Source organism: Palaemon carinicauda, chromosome 22 (assembly GCF_036898095.1).
Source record: "Palaemon carinicauda isolate YSFRI2023 chromosome 22, ASM3689809v2, whole genome shotgun sequence".
In the NCBI taxonomy this organism is placed as follows: Eukaryota; Metazoa; Arthropoda; class Malacostraca; order Decapoda; family Palaemonidae; genus Palaemon; species Palaemon carinicauda.
This window is the reverse complement of record NC_090746.1, coordinates 36,574,449-36,597,911: the sequence shown is the minus strand read 5'-3', so window position 1 is coordinate 36,597,911 and position 23,463 is coordinate 36,574,449. Positions and strand designations below refer to the sequence as shown.

Genomic DNA, 23,463 nt, shown 5'->3' with positions numbered 1-23,463 from the left:
GCCTCCAAAGTTTATCTTCTTATACTTTTTTGTCTTTATCTCCACATCAGGTTTAATACTTCCTTTTTCTTTTCTATAATTGTTTCACTAAACATAAATAATCCTAGGCTACTATTTTCTTTAGGTATTCCTCGTATGGTTGTTGTAGCTCAATTACTTCATTCCTTTCTTTTCTATATTCCTGGGAAAACAACAAAAAATGTATCAACTCTTACTCCTCTTTTTCACAAAAATTACAGTTTACATTCCCCCCGTTGTGTCTATTTACAATATTTAGTTTTAACGTATTAGTTCTTGCTCTAAAAAATATCACTGAAGCAAATGTATTGTCATAAAGTAACTCTTCTTTAATTTCTTTCTTCCACGTTCTATATATTTCTAAGTTCACTTTACTTTCTATTGCTTCTTTCCACTTTTCAGCGTCCCATTCTCTGGTTTCCGATTTTATTTCTGCCTTGTTCATTCTTCTTATCTGTCTTATGTCTATACTCAATTCTTCTAAATACTTTGCAGGTTGTTTCCACCATCTTCCTTCTTTTTCTTGAATATCCAAGATAATTTTTTTTCAGTATTTCCTTCTTCCCACTCAGAGTACGATTTAAGTACTGCAGCTTACCATCAACCACCCTTGCTTTCCTAGAAGATGCACCTATCTCCCCTCTTAGAGTAGTATTAGCTGTGCTTTTAGTGGCACCTAAAATCTTCCTGTATACCCCATTCTCTATTCTTTGTAGTTTCTCCATTTCCGTTTCTGTTCAGCTTCAGGTTCTGGGGTGAGGCGTAGCCCTTACAACGGTGCCTCCAAAGTTTATCTTCTTGCACTGTTTTGTCTTTTCTTCCACATCAGGTTTAATAATTCTTTTTTCTTTTTTATATTTGTTTCACTAAATGAAAATAATCCTACTATTTTCTTTAGGTCTTCCTCGTATTGTTGTTGTTGCTCAATTACTTCATTCCTTTCTTTTCTATATTCCTGGCAAAACAACAAAAAATTTATCAACCTCATTTTCACAAAAATTACAATTTATACCTCCCCCCCATTGTGTCTATTTACAATATTTTGTTTTAACGTATTAGTTCTTGTTCTAAAACAATATCACTGAAGTAAATGTATTGTCATAAAGTAACTCTTCTTTAATGTCTTTCTTCCACGTTCTATATATTTCTAAGCTCACTTTACTTTCTATTTCTTCTTTCCACTTTTCAGTATCCAACTTTCTTGTTTCTGATTTTATTTCTGCCTTGTTCATTCTTCTTAACACTCTTATGCCTATACCTAATTCTTCTAAGTACTTTGCAGGTTGTTTCCACCATCTTCCTTCTTTTTCTTGAATATCCAGGATAACTGTTTTCAGTAATTCCCTCTTCCCATTCAGGGTACGATTTTAAAGTATTGCAGCTTCCCATCCATCACCCTTGCTTTCATAGAAGATGCACCTTTCTCACCTCTTAGAGTAGTATTAGCTGTGCTTTTAGTGGCACTTAAAATCTTCCTGTATACCCCATTCTCTATTCTTTGTAGTTTCTCTATTTCAGTTTCTGTTATATTTATAATACTTGTTCTATGCAAAATAGATGGTAAAGCAATACTTTTCCAGAACGTTTTTCTTATCATTACTTTATTGCAACTTTTAGATTTATAATACTGAATGTAGATCTGGAGTTGGTGAATCCCTTAATAGAGATTTAGCTAAAATTAGTGCATGGTGCAAATTATGGGGTATGAAGTTGAATCCTAACAAAACTCAAAGTATGATTGTAAGTAGGTCAAGGACGGTGGCTCCTCAACATCCGGATCTCAGTATTGATAATGTTTCTTTAAATTTGTATGACTTAAAATTTTAGGTGTGATTCTTGACAGCAAATTTACTTTTGAGAAACACATTAGGTCTGTGTCTTCTTCAATTGCACAAAAAATTGGCTTATTGGGAAAGTCTTTTAAGATTTTCGGTGATCAATCTATTCTGAAGAAGTGTTTTAATCCTTTCATTCTACCTTGTTTTGAGTATTGTTCTCCTGTCTGGTGTTCAGCTGCTGATTCTCATTTTACTTTGTTGGATAGAAACTTACGGTCTATTAAATTTCTTATTCCTGATCTAGATATCAATCTTTGGCACCGTCGTTCAATTAGTTCATTATGCTTGTTGCATAAGATTTTTCATAACTCTGACCATCCTTTACATTCAGATCTCCCTGGACAATACTATCCTGTTCGTAATACTAGGCAGGCAGTTAATTCTAATAACTAGGCCTTCTCCATCATGAGGCTCAATACTACACAGTGTTCTAGAAGTTTTATTCCAGCTGTTACCAAGTTGTGGAATGATCTTTCTAATCGGGTAGTTGAATCAGTAGAACTTCAAAAGTTCAAAGTCGGAGCAAATGTTTTTATGTTGACCAGGCTGACATGAGTCTTTTTATAATTTATATATGACATACAGTATATGTATTTGACGTTGTTAATAGTTTATATAGGAAATGTCTATTTTGACGTTGTTACTGTTTTTAGAATGATTTATTGTTAATTTGTTCCAATCATTTTTTTATTTCCTTTCCTCACTGAGCTATTTTTCCCTGTTGGAGCCCTTGGGCTTATAGCATCTTGCTTTTCCAATTAGGGTTGTAGCTTGGCTGATAATAATAATAATAATAATAATAATAATAATTGTCGGGAATTTCGACCCGATCAATCGAAATTCCCGCCATTTGACTCCGCCTACGACTACGTCAAATTGGAGGGAGAGGAGAAACTCGCGGGCGAATGAATGTAGTTCCAGACGTGAACGTTTAGAGCCAAAAAAGGAAACCACCTGGTAGGAAGGCGCTGAGACTAATAAAATCAATTGCTGGTAATTTAAGATTAGGAAAAATAAAGTCATTCTGTTGTAACATGTTAAAAAAATCCAATGTAGAAATTTAGGTTCAGGGCAAATTGCGCCAAAAAGGTGACGTCGGGGGTTGCAAGGATAGCTCGTCCTCTTTGATCCAACGTCCCCAACCGAAGTAAGTCCCCTCTAATTGTTATCTCTCCTCTCTACCTTTTCTACCAGGTTGGTTGTAGTAGAAGTTTGAGTGCAAGACGTTTAGTTTTATATCGCAGTTTAGTGTAGAGATCCTTGTGATTGGGGATCTGAATCCTGAGTTAAATAAGAATAGGGATATTTGGTGTGTGATTCGTTGTGTATTGAATTCGAATTGGCACTATTTTCAGTTTGTTAATGAGTCCGGTGTGGACTTTGTGCTTGAAGAGCACATGCTACATTACCTAGGGTCAGTCTTGTTTTTCAGTGAGTCTTGTGAATGCTTAAGAATGTTGTTTGTCTTTATCAGAGTTTATTTTTGTAATAAAATTGTAAATTTTATCGCCGTATTTTAATTAAATCCTGGAAGGTTTTGGCGAGTCTTGCCTCTTCAAGGCCTTGCGATCCGCCCAGAACATCGGGCAAATATAATAAACTGGTGAAAATCACAACAATAATAATAATAATAATAATAATAATAATAATAATAATAATAATGATAATAATACAAACTAGATGGTACGATGTAGCCGGAATTATTTAATGGACGCGTTCATTTTTTTTTGAAGAATTAAAAAAAAAGTGAATTATCAATCTGGATGAATAAACAGATTAAGAATATATTCAGATATTTAATTTAATTATGCATCTAAGTTGGATTATTAAAAAAAATTCATGGCATCACTGAATTTCTTCATTATAGTTATTAATTTTGTGACAGTTTGAAATTAATCAGAAAAATACACATAATAACCAATTACAAACAGTATACAAATTTTCTCCGCACTGAAAATAAAGTAATTATGATAATGAATGATAATGTAACTCGATCTTATTTATAATAAAGAACGCAACCTACAGCTGACTTTTGTAACATTAGTCGGTCATATAACAACATCCAAGATGGCTCTCACAAGTAGGTGCAATTGCTATGAGTTGTATGTAATGTATATATATATAAATGTATATTACTATGCTATTAAGTTTAGATTCAAATCATATATCCTTGTCGAGAAGTGAAGTAAAGATTAATTTGCCGCGAAAGCCTTGCTGCCAATATCAGAATATCGGCTACGGTACCATATACAGCCGGGTTGTATGACAAATGTAAGCGAAATTCAGCCTTTGCTATAATTTCATGACCCCACTTTGGTAGAACCTCAAATTTAAACAGAAAACTTTACCTATTGGTACATTTTCCACAGTAAATATATGATCTCTTTTATGCATTTGTGGGAGCCTTTGTATATCGTTGGCCAGTTCCTCCAGCGAGCATAAAATATGGATACCAACTAACTTAAACCCCCCCCCCCCCTAACCTAACTTACAAGCCATGTCCTTACCTACTTACTTAAAAGGGGTGCTAAGGCCCCGTGAAATCCCCTTACACTCCCGTATTCTTAGTGAGCCGTCAACATACATAAAAGTGGCTGCTATCATACATACACCCTCCATTTCTGACCAGAATTATTGGAGCAAACCACCCGTTCATGTGTTTTTGAACCCCCTTATATAAAGACAATTGAGAGGGACCCCAGTGAGAAACCGCAGTTTTTTGTGTGGGGAAATGTCAAACGATTGATTTACAGCTATAGTAATGGTCAGAAATGGGAAATGAGCACAAGATAACCAGTTGGAAAAATAGGTATTATTGTAGTGTATTACAGGGCAATGTAACCTAGGAAAAAAAACTACGTTTTCTTATAGAAAAAATTACGCTCTCTTGGAAAATGACACTCGTTCCCGTCGCAAATGAATAGTTTCAGAAATATATATATATCTATATCCTACGATAATGGGGGACCCCCAGTGGGAATTCGGGGTTTTGGGTGGGGAAACGATATATAATCGTAAAACAAGCCTTTTCTTCTCTATATATTACCTTCTTGAATGTATAATAAACAGAGGAAAATACAAAACAGTATAGCTGGATATACTTTGGAGGCGCCGTTGCAAAGACTAAGTCTCATGAAAAAATACAGTAACCAGTGCTGCCAACGTGTAATGTACAGTAGATCAAATGTTAACGTATCATGCAAACATTAGCAGTCTTTTTCATTTAATTTTTCTCATTCTACTTGCCCGTTGTAGACGCTCTTGTACGTACGTTTGTACGTAGCAGGTTTCGACTTTCTGCGCAAAAACTCCACCTCTCTGCGCAGAGACTTTTCCTCCACCAATAGGATTTCTTCTTCTTTAATCGTGAAATGTAACTGTTCTTCTCTCTACCAGCTCTGTTCAAGTCTATTACTTGATTAGTTATGTAATACCCTCATAGACATATTACGTTTGACCCCAGTATTACTTATTTTATTATCCGATACCTTATAAAATCACCTCATTTCATATACCCATCAAATATTATTTATGATACTTTAAATTTTATCTTCATATATTACTTTTATACATTTTGTTATTACCTTGTCACTCCCAGATTTCACATAAATACTTGCTCTGGACAAGTTTCCCATTCTGTTCATTCATGTTTACTCTCTAGACTCCGTTGCTTTTCCGTTAACCAATCACGAACCCATACATATGTAAAGTTTGCACAGGGGGTTTAATATTTCCCTACCCCCACCTTCCAACAAGCCCTTTTCCGTGGAAACCTTTCCCCTAGTCAGTTCTTTGTTAGTTCAAGTGTCGTCTTTTGCGTATTTTACGATCTAAGTACTGTATTAGAAAATTGTATCATCTTCAGTAATCCATACTTGAAAGTATTTTGGTATATTCCAATGTTGATAATTTTCTTAAATTACGTAATGTAATATACCAACTTTTACAGTGTTCCAATTCCAGTGCTAATCTAAGGCAAAACACTTAAGACACCACAGACTCAGTCACAACACCCCCTTGACCCCTAAGTTACGACATCACGGTCATAAAAGTAAGTCATTAATTTCTTTAACTTTAATGTGTTAGTTTTATTATACAGTGATGCCTCAGGATACGAAAGTAATCCGTTCAGGATACGGTTTCGTATCCTGAGTCGCGTTTTATATGTAAATAGCCTAATCCGTTCCAAGCCTTACGAGAAGACACTTTTTCTTCCATAAACACGCTAAACTGTAGTAATAAACATGCAATGCAGCCATTTCTATCATTCAATAATTAACCCAATCGTTAAAAACAGCCTAATCCATTCCAGAAACCACTATGAGATTATTCAATAATGTAGTTATAGCCTAGTTATCCCCCCCAAGCCCTAAGAAAACGGTCCATTTTCTTTACTACTGTATAAAAGTTACGGTACTGTATGTAAAGCATTTGGATCAGTGAAGGTGTATTGTTACCTGTACGTACACCTAAATTAAGGATTGATACTCTGAAAAAAAGGTTACAGTTAATTAGTGTAACAAAAAAGTTGAAACTTACCTTTTGATTGAGACGATGTCCGATAGCGAAGTCGCGGCAGAGGAGGATGGCATAAGGCAGAAAACGTAACAAGTGACAGACTACGTACAGTAATTTACACACTTACAGTAACACATTAACACTTAAACTTTACGAAATAAAAAAATGGCAGAAATAATTAACACTTAACATTACGTATGGAAAACTATAAAATGAAAGAAAAAATTACTTTAACACTTAACGGTAACAAAACTTAAAATTGAATTTTTTTTTTTGCTTTTTTATAACTTTACGTTTTTCATATTTTCTAAATCTCTTCTACTTCTTTATCACTTTCTTTTTTCTGTTTCTTTTCTTTACTTTCACCTTCTAATTCTTCATCCCTTCCTCTTTTCTGTTTCTTTTCTTCACTTTCACCTTGTCTTGGCCTACTAATACCGCTGGCCTCTTTAATAAGAAACTATCCATTGAAGCTTGTTTCTGCATACTTTTCAACACATTTCTATAGTGCGTTAGGCAAACGTCATTGCAGTGTTGAAGCGCACGGTGGGTATAAACTTTTTCTGGATGTTCCTTTTCGACGTAGTCTGTCATTTTATGGAAACATGCGAGAATTTCCTTGATGTCTGCCGTTTTCAAAGGTGTAACATCCTCCTCATCACCGCTAGAGAACTGCTCTTGAACATCACTCACTTGCATCGTCTCCAACTCCTTCAGGTCGTCCGTCGTCAACTCCTCGTGGTGCTCCTCGATAAGTTCATCTATATCCTCCGCGCTAACTTCCAGCCCCATGGACGTACCAAGATATACGATGTCAGCCACCTCAGACTGCTGAATTGGTTCAGGATCGTCAACGATCTCGGCTTCGCCTCCAGGCTTCCCGAACCCCTCGAAGTCTCGTGCAGAGACAGCATCAGGCCACAGCTTCCTCCAAGATGAGTTCAGGGTACGCCTCGAAACTTCCTGCCAAGCGAGATCGATGAGTTTGAGGCATATCACGATGTTGAAGTGATCTTTCCAAAATTCACGCAGAGTGAGGTTTGTACTCTCTGTGACTTGGAAACATCTCTGGAAGAGATGCTTCGTGTACAATTTTTTTAAATTTGAAATAACTTGCTGGTCCATGGGCTGGAGGAGAGGGGTGGTGTTAGGCGGTAGATATAGGACCTTTATGAAGGAATACTCGGCCAGAAGATATTCCTCGAGGCCAGGAGGATGAGCTGGAGCATTGTCCAACACCAGCAGACATTTCATAGGGAGGCGCTTTTCTTCCAAATATTTTCGGACAGTCGGACCGAAGCAGACATTCACCCAATCAATGAAAAGTTGCCTCGTTACCCCGGCTTTAGCATTCGCCCTCCACTTCACGGGAAGGTTCTCCTTGATGACTTTGTGGGCTTTGAAGGCTCGGGGATTTTCTGAATGGTACACCAGCAGGGGCTTTATCTTGCAGTCCCCGCTGGCGTTTGCACAAAAAGCAAGGGTAAGCCTGTCCTTCATAGGCTTATGTCCGGGTAGCCTCTTCTCCTCCGCCGTGATGAACGTCCGACGAGGCATTTTTTTCCAGAAAAGTCCAGTTTCGTCGCAATTGAAAACTTGCTGCGAACTGTAGCCTTCCTGCAGAGTCAACTCATCAAACGTTTTAACAAAGGCTTCGGCGGCCTTCGTGTCCGAGCTGGCTGCCTCCCCATGCCGTACCATTGAATGAATGCCAGTCCTTTTCTTGAATTTCTCGAACCACCCACGAGAAGCCTTGAACTCTGGGGGTTCCTGCTGGGATGTTCCTTCTCCTGCCCCTTCTTCGGCCTGAGAACGCACAAGATCACCGAAAATGGCGGAGGCCTTCTGGCAAATTGTAGTCTCAGTGATGGTGTCTCCTGAGATCTCTTTGTCCTTGATCCACACAAGAAGCAGCCTCTCCATCTCGTCATGTACGTGGGTTCTCTTGTTGGAGAAAATAGTGACGCCCTTAGAAGGTGTCGCTGCTTTGATGGCCGCCTTCTGCTTCAGGATGGTGCCTATCGTAGATGGATTCCGGCCATACTCCTTGGCGATCGCACTTAAACGTGTGCCAGACTCGTACTTTTTTACGATTTCAAGTTTCGTATCCATCGAGAGCATCGTCGTCTTCTTCTTTCCTTCGGCAACATTCTTGGGACCCATGGCTACAGTAATACATAATATAATACACTACGTACGTTATATACAGTACTATGTATAGTAAACACTAATACAGTACAGTGCACAGTAACGAATGTTTAATAAAGATAACACGTGGCGTACGAATGTACTGTATATTAACACTATGTCAAACAGGCGAAAGCACACAATGTCTGTTAACGATACCGCGGTCGGAACGAAAAGAGAGAGAGAGAGATGAACGCCCGTGCATAAGCAAGCTTGGATAGTTGCCGACCAATAGGAAAGCAGGATCTTATGGCGTCAGCTAGCGTCTGAGTAGGGAGATAACCAATGGGTGAGCGGGAGGCTGTAAGTGAGTCTACCCAAGTTCAAAGTCTGGCGGCGCGCGCTTTTTAAAATTACTCTCGGCGAAGAGTTGGGATCTCGTAAGGTTTTCGTATCCTGAAATTTTATTCGTATACTGGGGCATAAAAATCTTCGAATCACTTTTCGCATCCTGAATTTTTCGTAAGCAGAAACTTTCGTATCTAGAGGTATCACTGTATTTTGTTAGAGTGCGAAACTCAGCATTACCAATTGCCAATGCATACGAGGGTCATGTTTTATTTTCCTGTGATCGTAAGTGAGGAACAAGAACCATTATATTTAACGTTGGTAATGTTAGCGTAACATTACTAATGTTAGCGTGCTCAGCTCAACATTACCGCTTGCCAGTACATACGAGCTTGATGTTTTATTTTCATGCGTGCGAAGCGAGCTAATGGCGAAACAAGAACCATTATATATAATGTTATTGGGTAAAATTACATTTTCAATATTAAACTTAGCCGGTGATTATATAAGCTGCAACTCTGTTGCTCGACAGAAAACTCTACGTAAAAAATCCGCCAGCGATCGCTATGCAGGTAGGGGGTGTACTTCAACAGCGCCATCTGTCGTGCAGGTACTCAGTACTCAATGTAAACACAGAACTCAATTTTCTCTCTGTCGGGCTACCGGCAAGACCTACTAATTCGCTGTTACTAACTGGATTTGTTTTCACAACTATTTGGTGAAGTACACTATTCTAGTTTTGAGCTTTCGCTATGCAGGTGTTTTATCTTCATCTCAAAACTTGAACTCGTTTTGGATAGATTTAATTATGGTGACAAAGAGAGTATGGACTTTCTTTCACTTTAATGGCCGACCCTTCCCTTAGACGGAAGTGTGTTTAGGTTTTTAGTAATTTTTCTTATCACGTTATAGATCTATATATTTTATATCTCTCCGCCTTTATTAGGCCTCTTCGATTAACTTTCCATTTATTATAAACATATAAAAATAAATTTTAATGTTTTGTTTATATGCGACCTTTCCTGATAGTAGGCGGTCCTAACTTGGAACCGAAGTTAATCAACGTTGAGCCCGTTATATCGTATTTAGCCTTTAAAGAATTTAAAACTTTTTAAATGTAATGTTTTATGAAAGAATTTCTTTGATAGTCTTCGTACTGTTTTCAAAGATGAACTAACGTTTAGTTTTTTAGGCTACGCAGTTGTTGACGTTCAGGACGTTCAACATGCGCTCTATCATTACGATAGAGAGAGTGTATCACGGTTTCACTTTGCAGTAAGAGTAAATCGATTCTGACGTTTTGTTCATTCTTTCTTAGCTTAAATGTTTTAAATTCTAATTTTCAATATTAAACTTACCCGATGATCATATAGCTGTCAGCTCTGCTGCCCGACAGAAAAACCTACGGGCGGAATACGCCAGCGATCGCTATACAGGTGGGGGTGTACGTCAACAGCGCCATCTGTCAAGTAGGTACTCAAGTACTCGATGTCAACACAGAACCAATTTTCTCTCTGTCGTGCCACTGGCAAGACCTACTAAATACGCTGTTACTAACTGGATTTGTTTTCACAACTATTTGGTGAAGTACATTATTCCAGTTTTGAGCTTTCGCTATGCAGGGGTTTTATCTTCATTTCAAAACTTGAACTCGTTTTGGATAGATTTAATTATGGTGACAAAGAGAGTATGGACTCTCTTTCACTTTTAAATGGCCGACCCTTCCCTTAGACGGAAGTGTGTTTAGGTTTTTAGTAATTTTGCTTAACACGTTATAGATCTATAGATTTTATATCTCTCCGCCTTTATTAGGCCTCTTCGATTAACTTTCCCTTTATTATAAACATATAAAAATAAATTTTTATGTTTTGTTTATATGCGACCTTTCCTGGTAGGCGGTCCTAACTTGGAACCGAAGTTAATCAACGTTGAGCCCGTTATATCGTATTTAACCTTTAAAGAATTTAAAACTTTTTAAATTTAATGTTTTATGAAAGAATTTCTTTGATAGTCTCGTACTGTTTTCAAAGATGAACTAACGTTTAGTTTTTTAGTCTACGCAGTTGTTGACGTTCAGGACGTTCAACTTGCGCTCTATCGTTACGATAGAGAGAGAGTGTATCACGGTTTCACTTTGCAGTAAGAGTAAACCGATTCTAGCGTTTCGTTCATTCTTTCTTAGCTTAAATGGTTTAAATTCTAAATTAAAGGAACTTTTTATTTGGAAAACCTTTCAGTTTTTTCCTTTAGCAAATAACATGTTTTGACGATATATAATTGGGCTCTTCTCTCAGGTGCGAAATCTAGAGAGAAAGAGAGAGATAGAGACGGAGGGGGAGAGAGGAGAAAAAACGTTTCGTTCAAGCGGGTAACGTTGTTCTCGTTTTACTCTCCTCCCTAGTCGCTGTAGGGGAAGAAGGTAAAACGTTTCTAGGGTTTTATTCTTGTTCCCAGGCAATGTGCGGTGAGAGATTGTAAACGTAGTTTATTTGAAATGGTGTTTAGTCTCTTTCCCAGCCACTGAATTCTTTATCTTTATATATGTTTTCTGTTGCATTATACGACTGTTTTCGCAATTACTACCTTTTAATGAAGGGTAGGATTGCGTGTTTCAGGTAGAAATCAGTAAAAGTTTCGATTTCAGTGAAATAAGTGCAAAACAGAAAATCAAAGTGATAAAGTGATATGCGCAGTGTTACAGTGTTGCGTCCGAGGGTTCGTCTGTTCGTGCCTGTCGTTCACCTAGTCCGGGACCTCTTGCAAGCTCCCAAGCCCAGGGGAGAAGTAATGTCGAACGACTTATGGGTTCGTCAGGCCTTGATCAACGAACAGACGTTTTTCCCTCCGTGGTTTCGGGCGTATCTACCCAAGATAGCCCCACCCACACAAAGATGAGAGAGCCCATTTACTTCTCGTCTGCGGAAGAGGTTTCTCGTAAGAAACCTTGGACCAAGGTCTCGCAGCTTATTAAGTGCAAGTCGGTCCCTTCCGCGCAAGTCCAACGGCCCAGGTGTAGCCACTGGGTCAGTTCGGACTCGCTGCAGTCTTCCGATGACTGCACACCTCCTAAGAGAGGTAAAGCGGTACCGCAACAGGCAGTAACACCGTCTGTTGCCGCACCTGCTGCTGTAGACCCTAAGTGGTCTTTGCTACAGTCTATGCAGACACAGTTAGCATCTTTTTTGCAGGAGTATCGTGCGGAGAAGGTTGACGCTGCACCCGTTAGCCTACAACCTACCACGGTTGTGCGCCCAGCAGAAGCTGTGGCTGCCTGCTCCCACACTCCAGCTGTGAGAGCTCCTCCACCCATGCGCAGTCGACCCTGCCAGACGCATGCTGATGTTCACAGACGCACCCGTTAGCCTACAACCTACCACGGTTGTGCGCCTAGCAGACGCTGTGGCTGCCTGCTCCCACACTCCAGCTGTGAGAGCTCCTCCACCCATGTGCAGTCGACCCTGCCAGACGCATGCTGACGTTCACAGACGCACGGAACCCTCCGTTGACGTGCGTGTGCTACCACAACAACAGGAGGGTGGAGTTAAGCTGCCGTATTTTGACACGGTGCGTCAGCCTCCGCAACCCACTGTGGTTACCGCCACTCGCCCGCAGCAGACTAGTCAGTCAGGAGTTGAGGCTTCCCCACACAGCTTTGGTTGTTGCCAGCTCACAGACTGTCAAGCAGTTACATGACGTTGCCTTCTGGTCTGCTACTAATGCACCAGTGCTGTATGTCCTCACGCACCTGTTGTGGTTGACAGTTCAGTTTTTTTTGACAGTTCACAGACTGTCAAGCAGTTACATAACGTTGCCTTCTGGTCTGCTGCTAATGCACCAGTGCTGTATGTCCTCACGCACCTGTTGTGGTTGACAGTTCAGTTTTTGACAGTTCACAGACTGTCAAGCAGTTACTTAACGTTGCCTTCTGGTCTGCTGCTAATGCACCAGTGAGACCCTCACTGAGATAACCTAGCTTTTCTCGGACAAGGTTCCTGTAGATGAGAAAGTGCTGTTCTCCCTCCTACTGATATTCCTTTGAGGACTCTGTCATTTGGAGAGGAGCCTTAAGCTGCTTAGCCTCCTATGGACTTTAATTAAATCATGATGATTTTTTAAGGATCTTCGTCCGGATCTTGTAACTGCTGCTCCTCGTTCGCCTCACGTCAGAACTTACACTAGGCCTAGCTACTTCGAAGCCGTTGTTGTTAAGCTAGTGCTCTCTCGCTCTCCTAGAGAGCGTTAGGTCGGCTAGGCGACTAGTTTTTGCACCAGGAGGAGTTTTAGGGATACAGCCTTTTGATTTCCCTTCTTTTTATCTGGCTTATAGAGCGAGAGTCTGATAGGACACGAGAGAAGTTCTCAGCTTGGGAGTTCATGCCTCTGCCCAGGTAGACTTCTCAATTCTGGTAGACTCGGCCAGGCGCATAGCCAGGAGACGCTCCAGTGGTTTACAGGTCGGCTTCTCAACTTTTGTTGAGCCTTTGAAGTTTTGCTGTACTATTATGTCACACATAACAAGGCTTCCAGGGATGGTAAATGGTTCCGCTTCAGTCGCTAACCCCGTCTGTTGCCACACCTGCTCCCGTAGACCCTAATGGGCTTTGCTGCAAGACATGCAGTCCAAGCTTGTGTCCTTGATAGAGGACTTAATACGGAGAAGAACCTTCTGGCCAACAACCTTCCTACCGGTTGGTTGTGCGCCCTGTTGACGCTGAGGTATCCTACTCGCGCCCGCCAGTTGAGGTGGTTCCTCCACCGATGCGACCCTGTGTGGGTTGCCAGTCGCACGTTGACGTTAAGCGACGCTCGGAGGTGGTTGTTGACGTTCAGTGTATCACTAAGAAGACGTTCAACAACCAGCAGAGGTGACTTGTTGTGACGCAGTGCGTCAACCTCAGCAACCCGGTAGGGTGTTGACTGCACAACCCTGACAGTCTAGACAGTTTCGGGTTGACGCTGTACTTCCTCGCGTCCCCATGGTTGTTGACAGTTCACAGACTGTGCAGCAGTACCATGATATTGCGTCCGGCTCCGTCACGCATCCACCAGTGCGACCGGATTCAGCGAGTCAGACGTTGCCCACTCCGTTGCCGTTTCCTCATCAGTTTCGGATGAGGAACCCTCTGATGAGGACGTTGCTGAACAAGACGATCAACCCCCAGCCCTGCTATCCATCCAGAAGATGCTGAAGAAGGAACGCTGCCCTGTCAGGCTGTGGATGAGTCTGGTAAGGACACTGTCATCCGTGGTTCAATTTGTGTCACTAGGAAGACTACACCTCCGTCCTCTTCTATACCATCTAGCTTTTCACTGGAAAAAGGACAAGACGCTAGAAGCGGTCTCGATCCCGGTTTCCGGAAAGATAAAGTCTAGTCTGACTTGGTGAAAGGACTTTATCAACCTTAGAAAGGGTCTTCCCCTGACTGTTCAGACTCCCAACCACGTTCTCTTCTCGGACGCATCGGACGTAGGCTGGGGTGCGACATTAGACGGTAGGGAATGCTCGGGATTATGGAACTCGAGTCAAAGGACAATGCATTTCAACTGCAGAAGCTACTGGCAGTACGTCTGACCTGGAAAAGCTTCAGGTCTCTCCTTCAAGGCAAAGTGGTGGAGGTGAACTCGGACAACACACGGCTTTGACGTACATCTCCAAGCAAGGAGGGACCTACTCTCTGACATGGTACGAGATCGCAAGGGACCTCCTCACCTGGTCAAAAGGTCTAGACTTTTCACTAGTAACGAGGTTCATCCAAGGCGACTTGAATGTCATTGCAGATTGTCTCAGTCGGAAGGGACAAATAATTCCAACAGAATGGACCCTCCACAAGGATGTATGCAAGAGACTTTGGGCCACCTGGGGCCAGCCAACCATAGATCTCTTCGCAACCTCGATGACCAAGAGGCTCCCAATAGTTTGCTCACCTATCCCGGACCCAGCAATAGTTCATATAGATGCCTTTCTACTAGATTGGTCACATCTAGATCTATATGCATTCCCTCCGTTCAAGATTGTCAACAAGTTACTGCAGAAGTTCGCCTCTCACGAAGGGACAAGGTTGACGCTAGTTGCTTCCCTCTGGCCCGCGAGAGAATGACTCACCGAGGTACTTCGATGGCTAGTAGACGTTCCCAGAACACTTCCCCTAAGGGTGGACCTTCTACGTCAGCCACGCGTAAAGAAGGTACACCAAGGCCTCCACGCTCTTCGTCTGACTGCCTTCAGACTATCGAAAGACTCTCGAGAGCTAGAGGCTTTTCGAAGGAGGCAACCAGAGCGTTTGCTAGAGCAAGGAGAACATCCACCCTTAGAATCTACCAATCGAAGTGGAAAATCTTCCGAAACTGGTGCAAGTCAGTATCCGTATCCTCGACCAGTACCTCTGTAACTCAAATAGCTGACTTTCTCTTATATCTGAGGAAAGAACGATCTCTTTCAGCTCCCACTATCAAGGGTTACAGAAGCATGTTGGCATCAGTCTTCCGTCACAGAGGCTTAGATCTTTCCAACAATAAAGATCTACAGGACCTCCTTAAGTCTTTTGAGACCACGAAGGAGCGTTGTTTGGTTACACCTGGTTGGAATTTAGACGTGGTACTAAGATTCCTTATGTCAGACAGGTTCGAACCGCTTCAATCAGCCTCCCTGAAAGATCTCACCTTTAAGACTCTTTTCCTGATATGCTTAACCACAGCTAAAAGAGTCAGTGAGATTCATGCCTTCAGCAAGAACATCGGATTCTCATCCGAAATGGCTACATGTTCTACAACTTGGTTTTCTAGCCAAACACGAGCTGCCTTCTCGGCCTTGACCAATATCGTTCGATATTCCAAACTTATCGTATGGTTGGAATGAACTAGAAAGAGTATTATGTCCTGTAAGAGCTCTTAAGTTCTTTTTAAAAACCTTTACGAGGCCCGTCTGAAGCTTTATGGTGTTCAGTTAAGAATCCATCTTTGCCTATGTCAGAGAATGCTTTATCCTATTTTATCAGACTGTTAATACGAGAAGCTCATTCCCATCTGAATGAGGAAGACCAAGCTTTGCTGACGGTAAGGACACACGAAGTTAGAGCTGTCACAACTTCCGTGGCCTTTAAACAAAATAGATCTCTGCAAAGTATATTCGACGCAACCTATTGGAAAAGCAATTCACTGTTCGCGTCTTTTATCTTAAGAATGTCCAGTCTCTTTACGAGAACTGCTACACTCTGGGACCATTCGTAGCAACGAGTGCAGTAGTGGTGAGGGCTCGACCACTACAATTCCCTAATTCCATAACCTTTTTTAATCTTTATCTTGAAATGTTTTATTATTGTTTTTGGGTTGTCCGGAAGGCTAAGAAGCCTTTCGCATCCTACTTGATTTGGCGGGTGGTCAAAGTCATTTCTTGAGAAGCGCCTAGATTAGAGGTTTTGATGAGGACCTTTAGTATGGGTTGCAACCCTTCATACTTCAGCTCCTAGGAGTCGCTCAGCATCCTATGAGGATCGCGAGGCTCAGTAAGGAAGACGTACTTAAAAAGGCAGAGTAATTGTTCAAGTCGACTTCCTTACCAGGTACTTATTTATTTTATGTTTGTTATTTTGAATAACTGCTAAAATGAAATACGGAATACTTAGCTCATGATAATGTCAACATGTAATGCTGGTCTCTACCCACCCCCCTGGGTGTGAATCAGCTATATGATCATCGGGTAAGTTTAATATTGAAAAATGTTATTTTCATTAGTAAAATAAATTTTTGAATATACTTACCCGATGATCATAAATTAAAGGACCCACCCGTCCTCCCCAATAGAGACCCAGTGGACCGAGGAGAAAATTGGTTCTGTGTTGACATCGAGTACTTGAGTACCTACTTGACAGATGGCGCTGTTGATGTACACCCCCACCTGTATAGCGATCGCTGGCGTATTCCGCCCGTAGGTTTTTCTGTCGGGCAGCAGAGCTGACAGCTATATGATCATCGGGTAAGTATATTCAAAAATTTATTTTACTAATGAAAATAACATTTTAAAGGAACTTTTTATTTGGAAAACCTTTCAGTTTTTTCCTTTAGTCAAATAACATGTTTTTTTCAATATTAAACTTACCCGATGATCATATAGCTGTCAGCTCTGCTGCCCGACAGAAAAACCTACGGGCGGAATACGCCAGCGATCGCTTTACAGGTGGGCGTGTACATCAACAGCGCCATCTGTCAAGTAGGTACTCAAGTACTCGATGTCAACACAGAATCAATTTTCTCTCTGTCGTGCCACTGGCAAGACCTACTAAATACGCTGTTACTAACTGGATTTGTTTTCACAACTATTTGGTGAAGTACATTATTCCAGTTTTGAGCTTTCGCTATGCAGGGGTTTTATCTTCATTTCAAAACTTGAACTCGTTTTGGATAGATTTAATTATGGTGACAAAGAGAGTATGGACTCTCTTTCACTTTTAAATGGCCGACCCTTCCCTTAGACGGAAGTGTGTTTAGGTTTTTAGTAATTTTGCTTAACACGTTATAGATCTATAGATTTTATATCTCTCCGCCTTTATTAGGCCTCTTCGATTAACTTTCCCTTTATTATAAACATATAAAAATAAATTTTTATGTTTTGTTTATATGCGACCTTTCCTGGTAGGCGGTCCTAACTTGGAACCGAAGTTAATCAACGTTGAGCCCGTTATATCGTATTTAACCTTTAAAGAATTTAAAACTTTTTAAATTTAATGTTTTATGAAAGAATTTCTTTGATAGTCTCGTACTGTTTTCAAAGATGAACTAACGTTTAGTTTTTTAGTCTACGCAGTTGTTGACGTTCAGGACGTTCAACTTGCGCTCTATCGTTACGATAGAGAGAGAGTGTATCACGGTTTCACTTTGCAGTAAGAGTAAACTGATTCTAGCGTTTCGTTCATTCTTTCTTAGCTTAAATGGTTTAAATTCTAAATTAAAGGAACTTTTTATTTGGAAAACCTTTCAGTTTTTTCCTTTAGCAAATAACATGTTTTGACGATATATAATTGGGCTCTTCTCTCAGGTGCGAAATCTAGAGAGAAAGAGAGAGATAGAGACGGAGGGAGAGAGAGGAGAAAAAACGTTTCGTTCAAGCGGGTAACGTTCTCGTTTTACTCTCCTCCCTAGTCGCTGTAGGGGAAGAAGGTAAAACGTTTCTAGGGTTTTATTCTTGTTCCCAGGCTATGTGCGGTGAGAGATTGTAAACGTAGTTTATTTGAAATAGTGTTTAGTCTCTTTCCCAGCCACTGAATTCTTTATCTTTATATATGTTTTCTGTTGCATTATACGACTGTTTTCGCAATTACTACCTTTTAATGAAGGGTAGGATTGCGTGTTTCAGGTAGAAATCAGTAAAAGTTTCGATTTCAGTGAAATAAGTGCAAAACAGAAAATCAAAGTGATAAAGTGATATGCGCAGTGTTACAGTGTTGCGTCCGAGGGTTCGTCTGTTCGTGCCTGTCGTTCACCTAGTCCGGGACCTCTTGCAAGCTCCCAAGCCCAGGGGAGAAGTAATGTCGAACGACTTATGGGTTCGTCAGGCCTTGATCAACGAACAGACGTTTTTCCCTCCGTGGTTTCGGGCGTATCTACCCAAGATAGCCCCACCCACACAAAGACGAGAGAGCCCATTTACTTCTCGTCTGCGGAAGAGGTTTCTCGTAAGAAACCTTGGACCAAGGTCTCGCAGCCTATTAAGTGCAAGTCGGTCCCTTCCGCGCAAGTCCAACGGCCCAGGTGTAGCCACTGGGTCAGTTCGGACTCGCTGCAGTCTTCCGATGACTGCACACCTCCTAAGAGAGGTAAAGCAGTACCGCAACAGGCAGTAACACCGTCTGTTGCCGCACCTGCTGCTGTAGACCCTAAGTGGTCTTTGCTACAATCTATGCAGACACAGTTAGCATCTTTTTTGCAGGAGTATCGTGCGGAGAAGGTTGACGCTGCACCCGTTAGCCTACAACCTACCACGGTTGTGCGCCCAGCAGAAGCTGTGGCTGCCTGCTCCCACACTCCAGCTGTGAGAGCTCCTCCACCCATGCGCAGTCGACCCTGCCAGACGCATGCTGATGTTCACAGACGCACCCGTTAGCCTACAACCTACCACGGTTGTGCGCCTAGCAGACGCTGTGGCTGCCTGCTCCCACACTCCAGCTGTGAGAGCTCCTCCACCCATGCGCAGTCGACCCTGCCAGACGCATGCTGACGTTCACAGACGCACGGAACCCTCCGTTGACGTGCGTGTGCTACCACAACAACAGGAGGGTGGAGTTAAGCTGCCGTGTTTTGACACGGTGCGTCAGCCTCCGCAACCCACTGTGGTTACCGCCACTCGCCCGCAGCAGACTAGTCAGTCAGGAGTTGAGGCTTCCCCACACAGCTTTGGTTGTTGCCAGCTCACAGACTGTCAAGCAGTTACATGACGTTGCCTTCTGGTCTGCTACTAATGCACCAGTGCTGTATGTCCTCACGCACCTGTTGTGGTTGACAGTTCAGTTTTTTTTGACAGTTCACAGACTGTCAAGCAGTTACATAACGTTGCCTTCTGGTCTGCTGCTAATGCACCAGTGCTGTATGTCCTCACGCACCTGTTGTGGTTGACAGTTCAGTTTTTGACAGTTCACAGACTGTCAAGCAGTTACTTAACGTTGCCTTCTGGTCTGCTGCTAATGCACCAGTGAGACCCTCACTGAGATAACCTAGCTTTTCTCGGACAAGGTTCCTGTAGATGAGAAAGTGCTGTTCTCCCTCCTACTGATATTCCTTTGAGGACTCTGTCATTTGGAGAGGAGCCTTAAGCTGCTTAGCCTCCTATGGACTTTAATTAAATCATGATGATTTTTTAAGGATCTTCGTCCGGATCTTGTAACTGCTGCTCCTCGTTCGCCTCACGTCAGAACTTACACTAGGCCTAGCTACTTCGAAGCCGTTGTTGTTAAGCTAGTGCTCTCTCGCTCTCCTAGAGAGCGTTAGGTCGGCTAGGCGACTGGTTTTTGCACCAGGAGGAGTTTTAGGGATACAGCCTTTTGATTTCCCTTCTTTTTATCTGGCTTATAGAGCGAGAGTCTGATAGGACACGAGAGAACTTCTCAGCTTGGGAGTTCATGCCTCTGCCCAGGTAGACTTCTCAATTCTGGTAGACTCGGCCAGGCGCATAGCCAGGAGACGCTCCAGTGGTTTACAGGTCGGCTTCTCAACTTTTGTCGAGCCTTTGAAGTTTTGCTGTACTATTATGTCACACATAACAAGGCTTCCAGGGATGGTAAATGGTTCCGCTTCAGTCGCTAACCCCGTCTGTTGCCACACCTGCTCCCGTAGACCCTAATGGGCATTGCTGCAAGACATGCAGTCCAAGCTTGTGTCCTTGATAGAGGACTTGATACGGAGAAGAACCTTCTGGCCAACAACCTTCCTACCGGTTGGTTGTGCGCCCTGTTGACGCTGAGGTATCCTACTCGCGCCCGCCAGTTGAGGTGGTTCCTCCACCGATGCGACCCAGTGTGGGTTGCCAGTCGCACGTTGACGTTAAGCGACGCTCGGAGGTGGTTGTTGACGTTCAGTGTATCACTAGGAAGACGTTCAACAACCAGCAGAGGTGACTTGTTGTGACGCAGTGCGTCAACCTCAGCAACCCGGTAGGGTGTTGACTGCACAACCCTGACAGTCTAGACAGTTTCGGGTTGACGTTGTACTTCCTCGCGTCCCCATGGTTGTTGACAGTTCACAGACAGTGCAGCAGTACCATGATATTGCGTCCGGCTCCGTCACGCATCCACCAGTGCGACCGGATTCAGCGAGTCAGACGTTGCCCACTCCGTTGCCGTTTCCTCATCAGTTTCGGATGAGGAACCCTCTGATGAGGACGTTGCTGAACAAGACGATCAACCCCCAGCCCTGCTATCCATCCAGAAGATGCTGAAGAAGGAACGCTGCCCTGTCAGGCTGTGGATGAGTCTGGTAAGGACACTGTCATCCGTGGTTCAATTTGTGTCACTAGGAAGACTACACCTCCGTCCTCTTCTATACCATCTAGCTTTTCACTGGAAAAAGGACAAGACGCTAGAAGCGGTCTCGATCCCGGTTTCCGGAAAGATAAAGTCTAGTCTGACTTGGTGAAAGGACTTTATCAACCTTAGAAAGGGTCTTCCCCTGACTGTTCAGACTCCCAACCACGTTCTCTTCTCGGACGCATCGGACGTAGGCTGGGGTGCGACATTAGACGGTAGGGAATGCTCGGGATTATGGAACTCGAGTCAAAGGACAATGCATTTCAACTGCAGAAGCTACTGGCAGTACGTCTGACCTGGAAAAGCTTCAGGTCTCTCCTTCAAGGCAAAGTGGTGGAGGTGAACTCGGACAACACACGGCTTTGACGTACATCTCCAAGCAAGGAGGGACCTACTCTCTGACATGGTACGAGATCGCAAGGGACCTCCTCACCTGGTCAAAAGGTCTAGACTTTTCACTAGTAACGAGGTTCATCCAAGGCGACTTGAATGTCATTGCAGATTGTCTCAGTCGGAAGGGACAAATAATTCCAACAGAATGGACCCTCCACAAGGATGTATGCAAGAGACTTTGGGCCACCTGGGGCCAGCCAACCATAGATCTCTTCGCAACCTCGATGACCAAGAGGCTCCCAATATTTTGCTCACCTATCCCGGACCCAGCAGTAGTTCATATAGATGCCTTTCTACTAGATTGGTCACATCTAGATCTATATGCATTCCCTCCGTTCAAGATTGTCAACAAGGTACTGCAGAAGTTCGCCTCTCACGAAGGGACAAGGTTGACGCTAGTTGCTTCCCTCTGGCCCGCGAGAGAATGACTCACCGAGGTACTTCGATGGCTAGTAGACGTTCCCAGAACACTTCCCCTAAGGGTGGACCTTCTACGTCAGCCACGCGTAAAGAAGGTACACCAAGGCCTCTACGCTCTTCGTCTGACTGCCTTCAGACTATCGAAAGACTCTCGAGAGCTAGAGGCTTTTCGAAGGAGGCAACCAGAGCGTTTGCTAGAGCAAGGAGAACATCCACCCTTAGAATCTACCAATCGAAGTGGGAAATCTTCCGAAACTGGTGCAAGTCAGTATCCGTATCCTCGACCAGTACCTCTGTAACTCAAATAGCTGACTTTCTCTTATATCTGAGGAAAGAACGATCTCTTTCAGCTCCCACTATCAAGGGTTACAGAAGCATGTTGGCATCAGTCTTCCGTCACAGAGGCTTAGATCTTTCCAACAATAAAGATCTACAGGACCTCCTTAAGTCTTTTGAGACCACGAAGGAGCGTTGTTTGGTTACACCTGGTTGGAATTTAGACGTGGTACTAAGATTCCTTATGTCAGACAGGTTCGAACCGCTTCAATCAGCCTCCCTGAAAGATCTCACCTCTAAGACTCTTTTCCTGATATGCTTAACCACAGCTAAAAGAGTCAGTGAGATTCATGCCTTCAGCAAGAACATCGGATTCTCATCCGAAATGGCTACATGTTCTACAACTTGGTTTTCTAGCCAAACACGAGCTGCCTTCTCGGCCTTGACCAATATCGTTCGATATTCCAAACTTATCGTATGGTTGGAATGAACTAGAAAGAGTATTATGTCCTGTAAGAGCTCTTAAGTTCTTTTTAAAAACCTTTACGAGGCCCGTCTGAAGCTTTATGGTGTTCAGTTAAGAATCCATCTTTGCCTATGTCAGAGAATGCTTTATCCTATTTTATCAGACTGTTAATACGAGAAGCTCATTCCCATCTGAATGAGGAAGACCAAGCTTTGCTGACGGTAAGGACACACGAAGTTAGAGCTGTCACAACTTCCGTGGCCTTTAAACAAAATAGATCTCTGCAAAGTATATTCGACGCAACCTATTGGAAAAGCAATTCACTGTTCGCGTCTTTTATCTTAAGAATGTCCAGTCTCTTTACGAGAACTGCTACACTCTGGGACCATTCGTAGCAACGAGTGCAGTAGTGGTGAGGGCTCGACCACTACAATTCCCTAATTCCATAACCTTTTTTAATCTTTCTCTTGAAATGTTTTATTATTGTTTTTGGGTTGTCCGGAAGGCTAAGAAGACTTTCGCATCCTACTTGATTTGGCGGGTGGTCAAAGTCATTTCTTGAGAAGCGCCTAGATTAGAGGTTTTGATGAGGACCTTTAGTATGGGTTGCAACCCTTCATACTTCAGCTCCTAGGAGTCGCTCAGCATCCTATGAGGATCGCGAGGCTCAGTAAGGAAGACGTACTTAAAAAGGCAGAGTAATTGTTCAAGTCGACTTCCTTACCAGGTACTTATTTATTTTATGTCTGTTATTTTGAATAACTGCTAAAATGAAATACGGAATACTTAGCTCATAATAATGTCAACATGTAATGCTGGTCTCTACCCACCCCCCTGGGTGTGAATCAGCTATATGATCATCGGGTAAGTTTAATATTGAAAAATGTTATTTTCATTAGTAAAATAAATTTTTGAATATACTTACCCGATGATCATAAATTAAAGGACCCACCCGTCCTCCCCAATAGAGACCCAGTGGACCGAGGAGAAAATTGGTTCTGTGTTGACATCGAGAACTTGAGTACGTACTTGACAGATGGCGCTGTTG

General features: G+C 42.5%; 1 protein-coding gene across 1 annotated transcript in view; it reads left to right on the top strand.

Annotated features, from left to right (window-relative positions):
* The first annotated feature begins 3,864 nt into the window (after positions 1–3,864).
* The window catches only part of ND-20 (NADH dehydrogenase (ubiquinone) 20 kDa subunit), a 62,456-nt gene continuing 42,857 nt past the window's right edge, over positions 3,865–23,463 (top strand). The window contains exon 1 of the mRNA XM_068346134.1: positions 3,865–3,936. Within this exon, the coding sequence (XP_068202235.1) occupies positions 3,924–3,936 (13 nt within the window). The 5' untranslated portion in view covers positions 3,865–3,923. The remainder of the gene's footprint in view (positions 3,937–23,463) is intronic.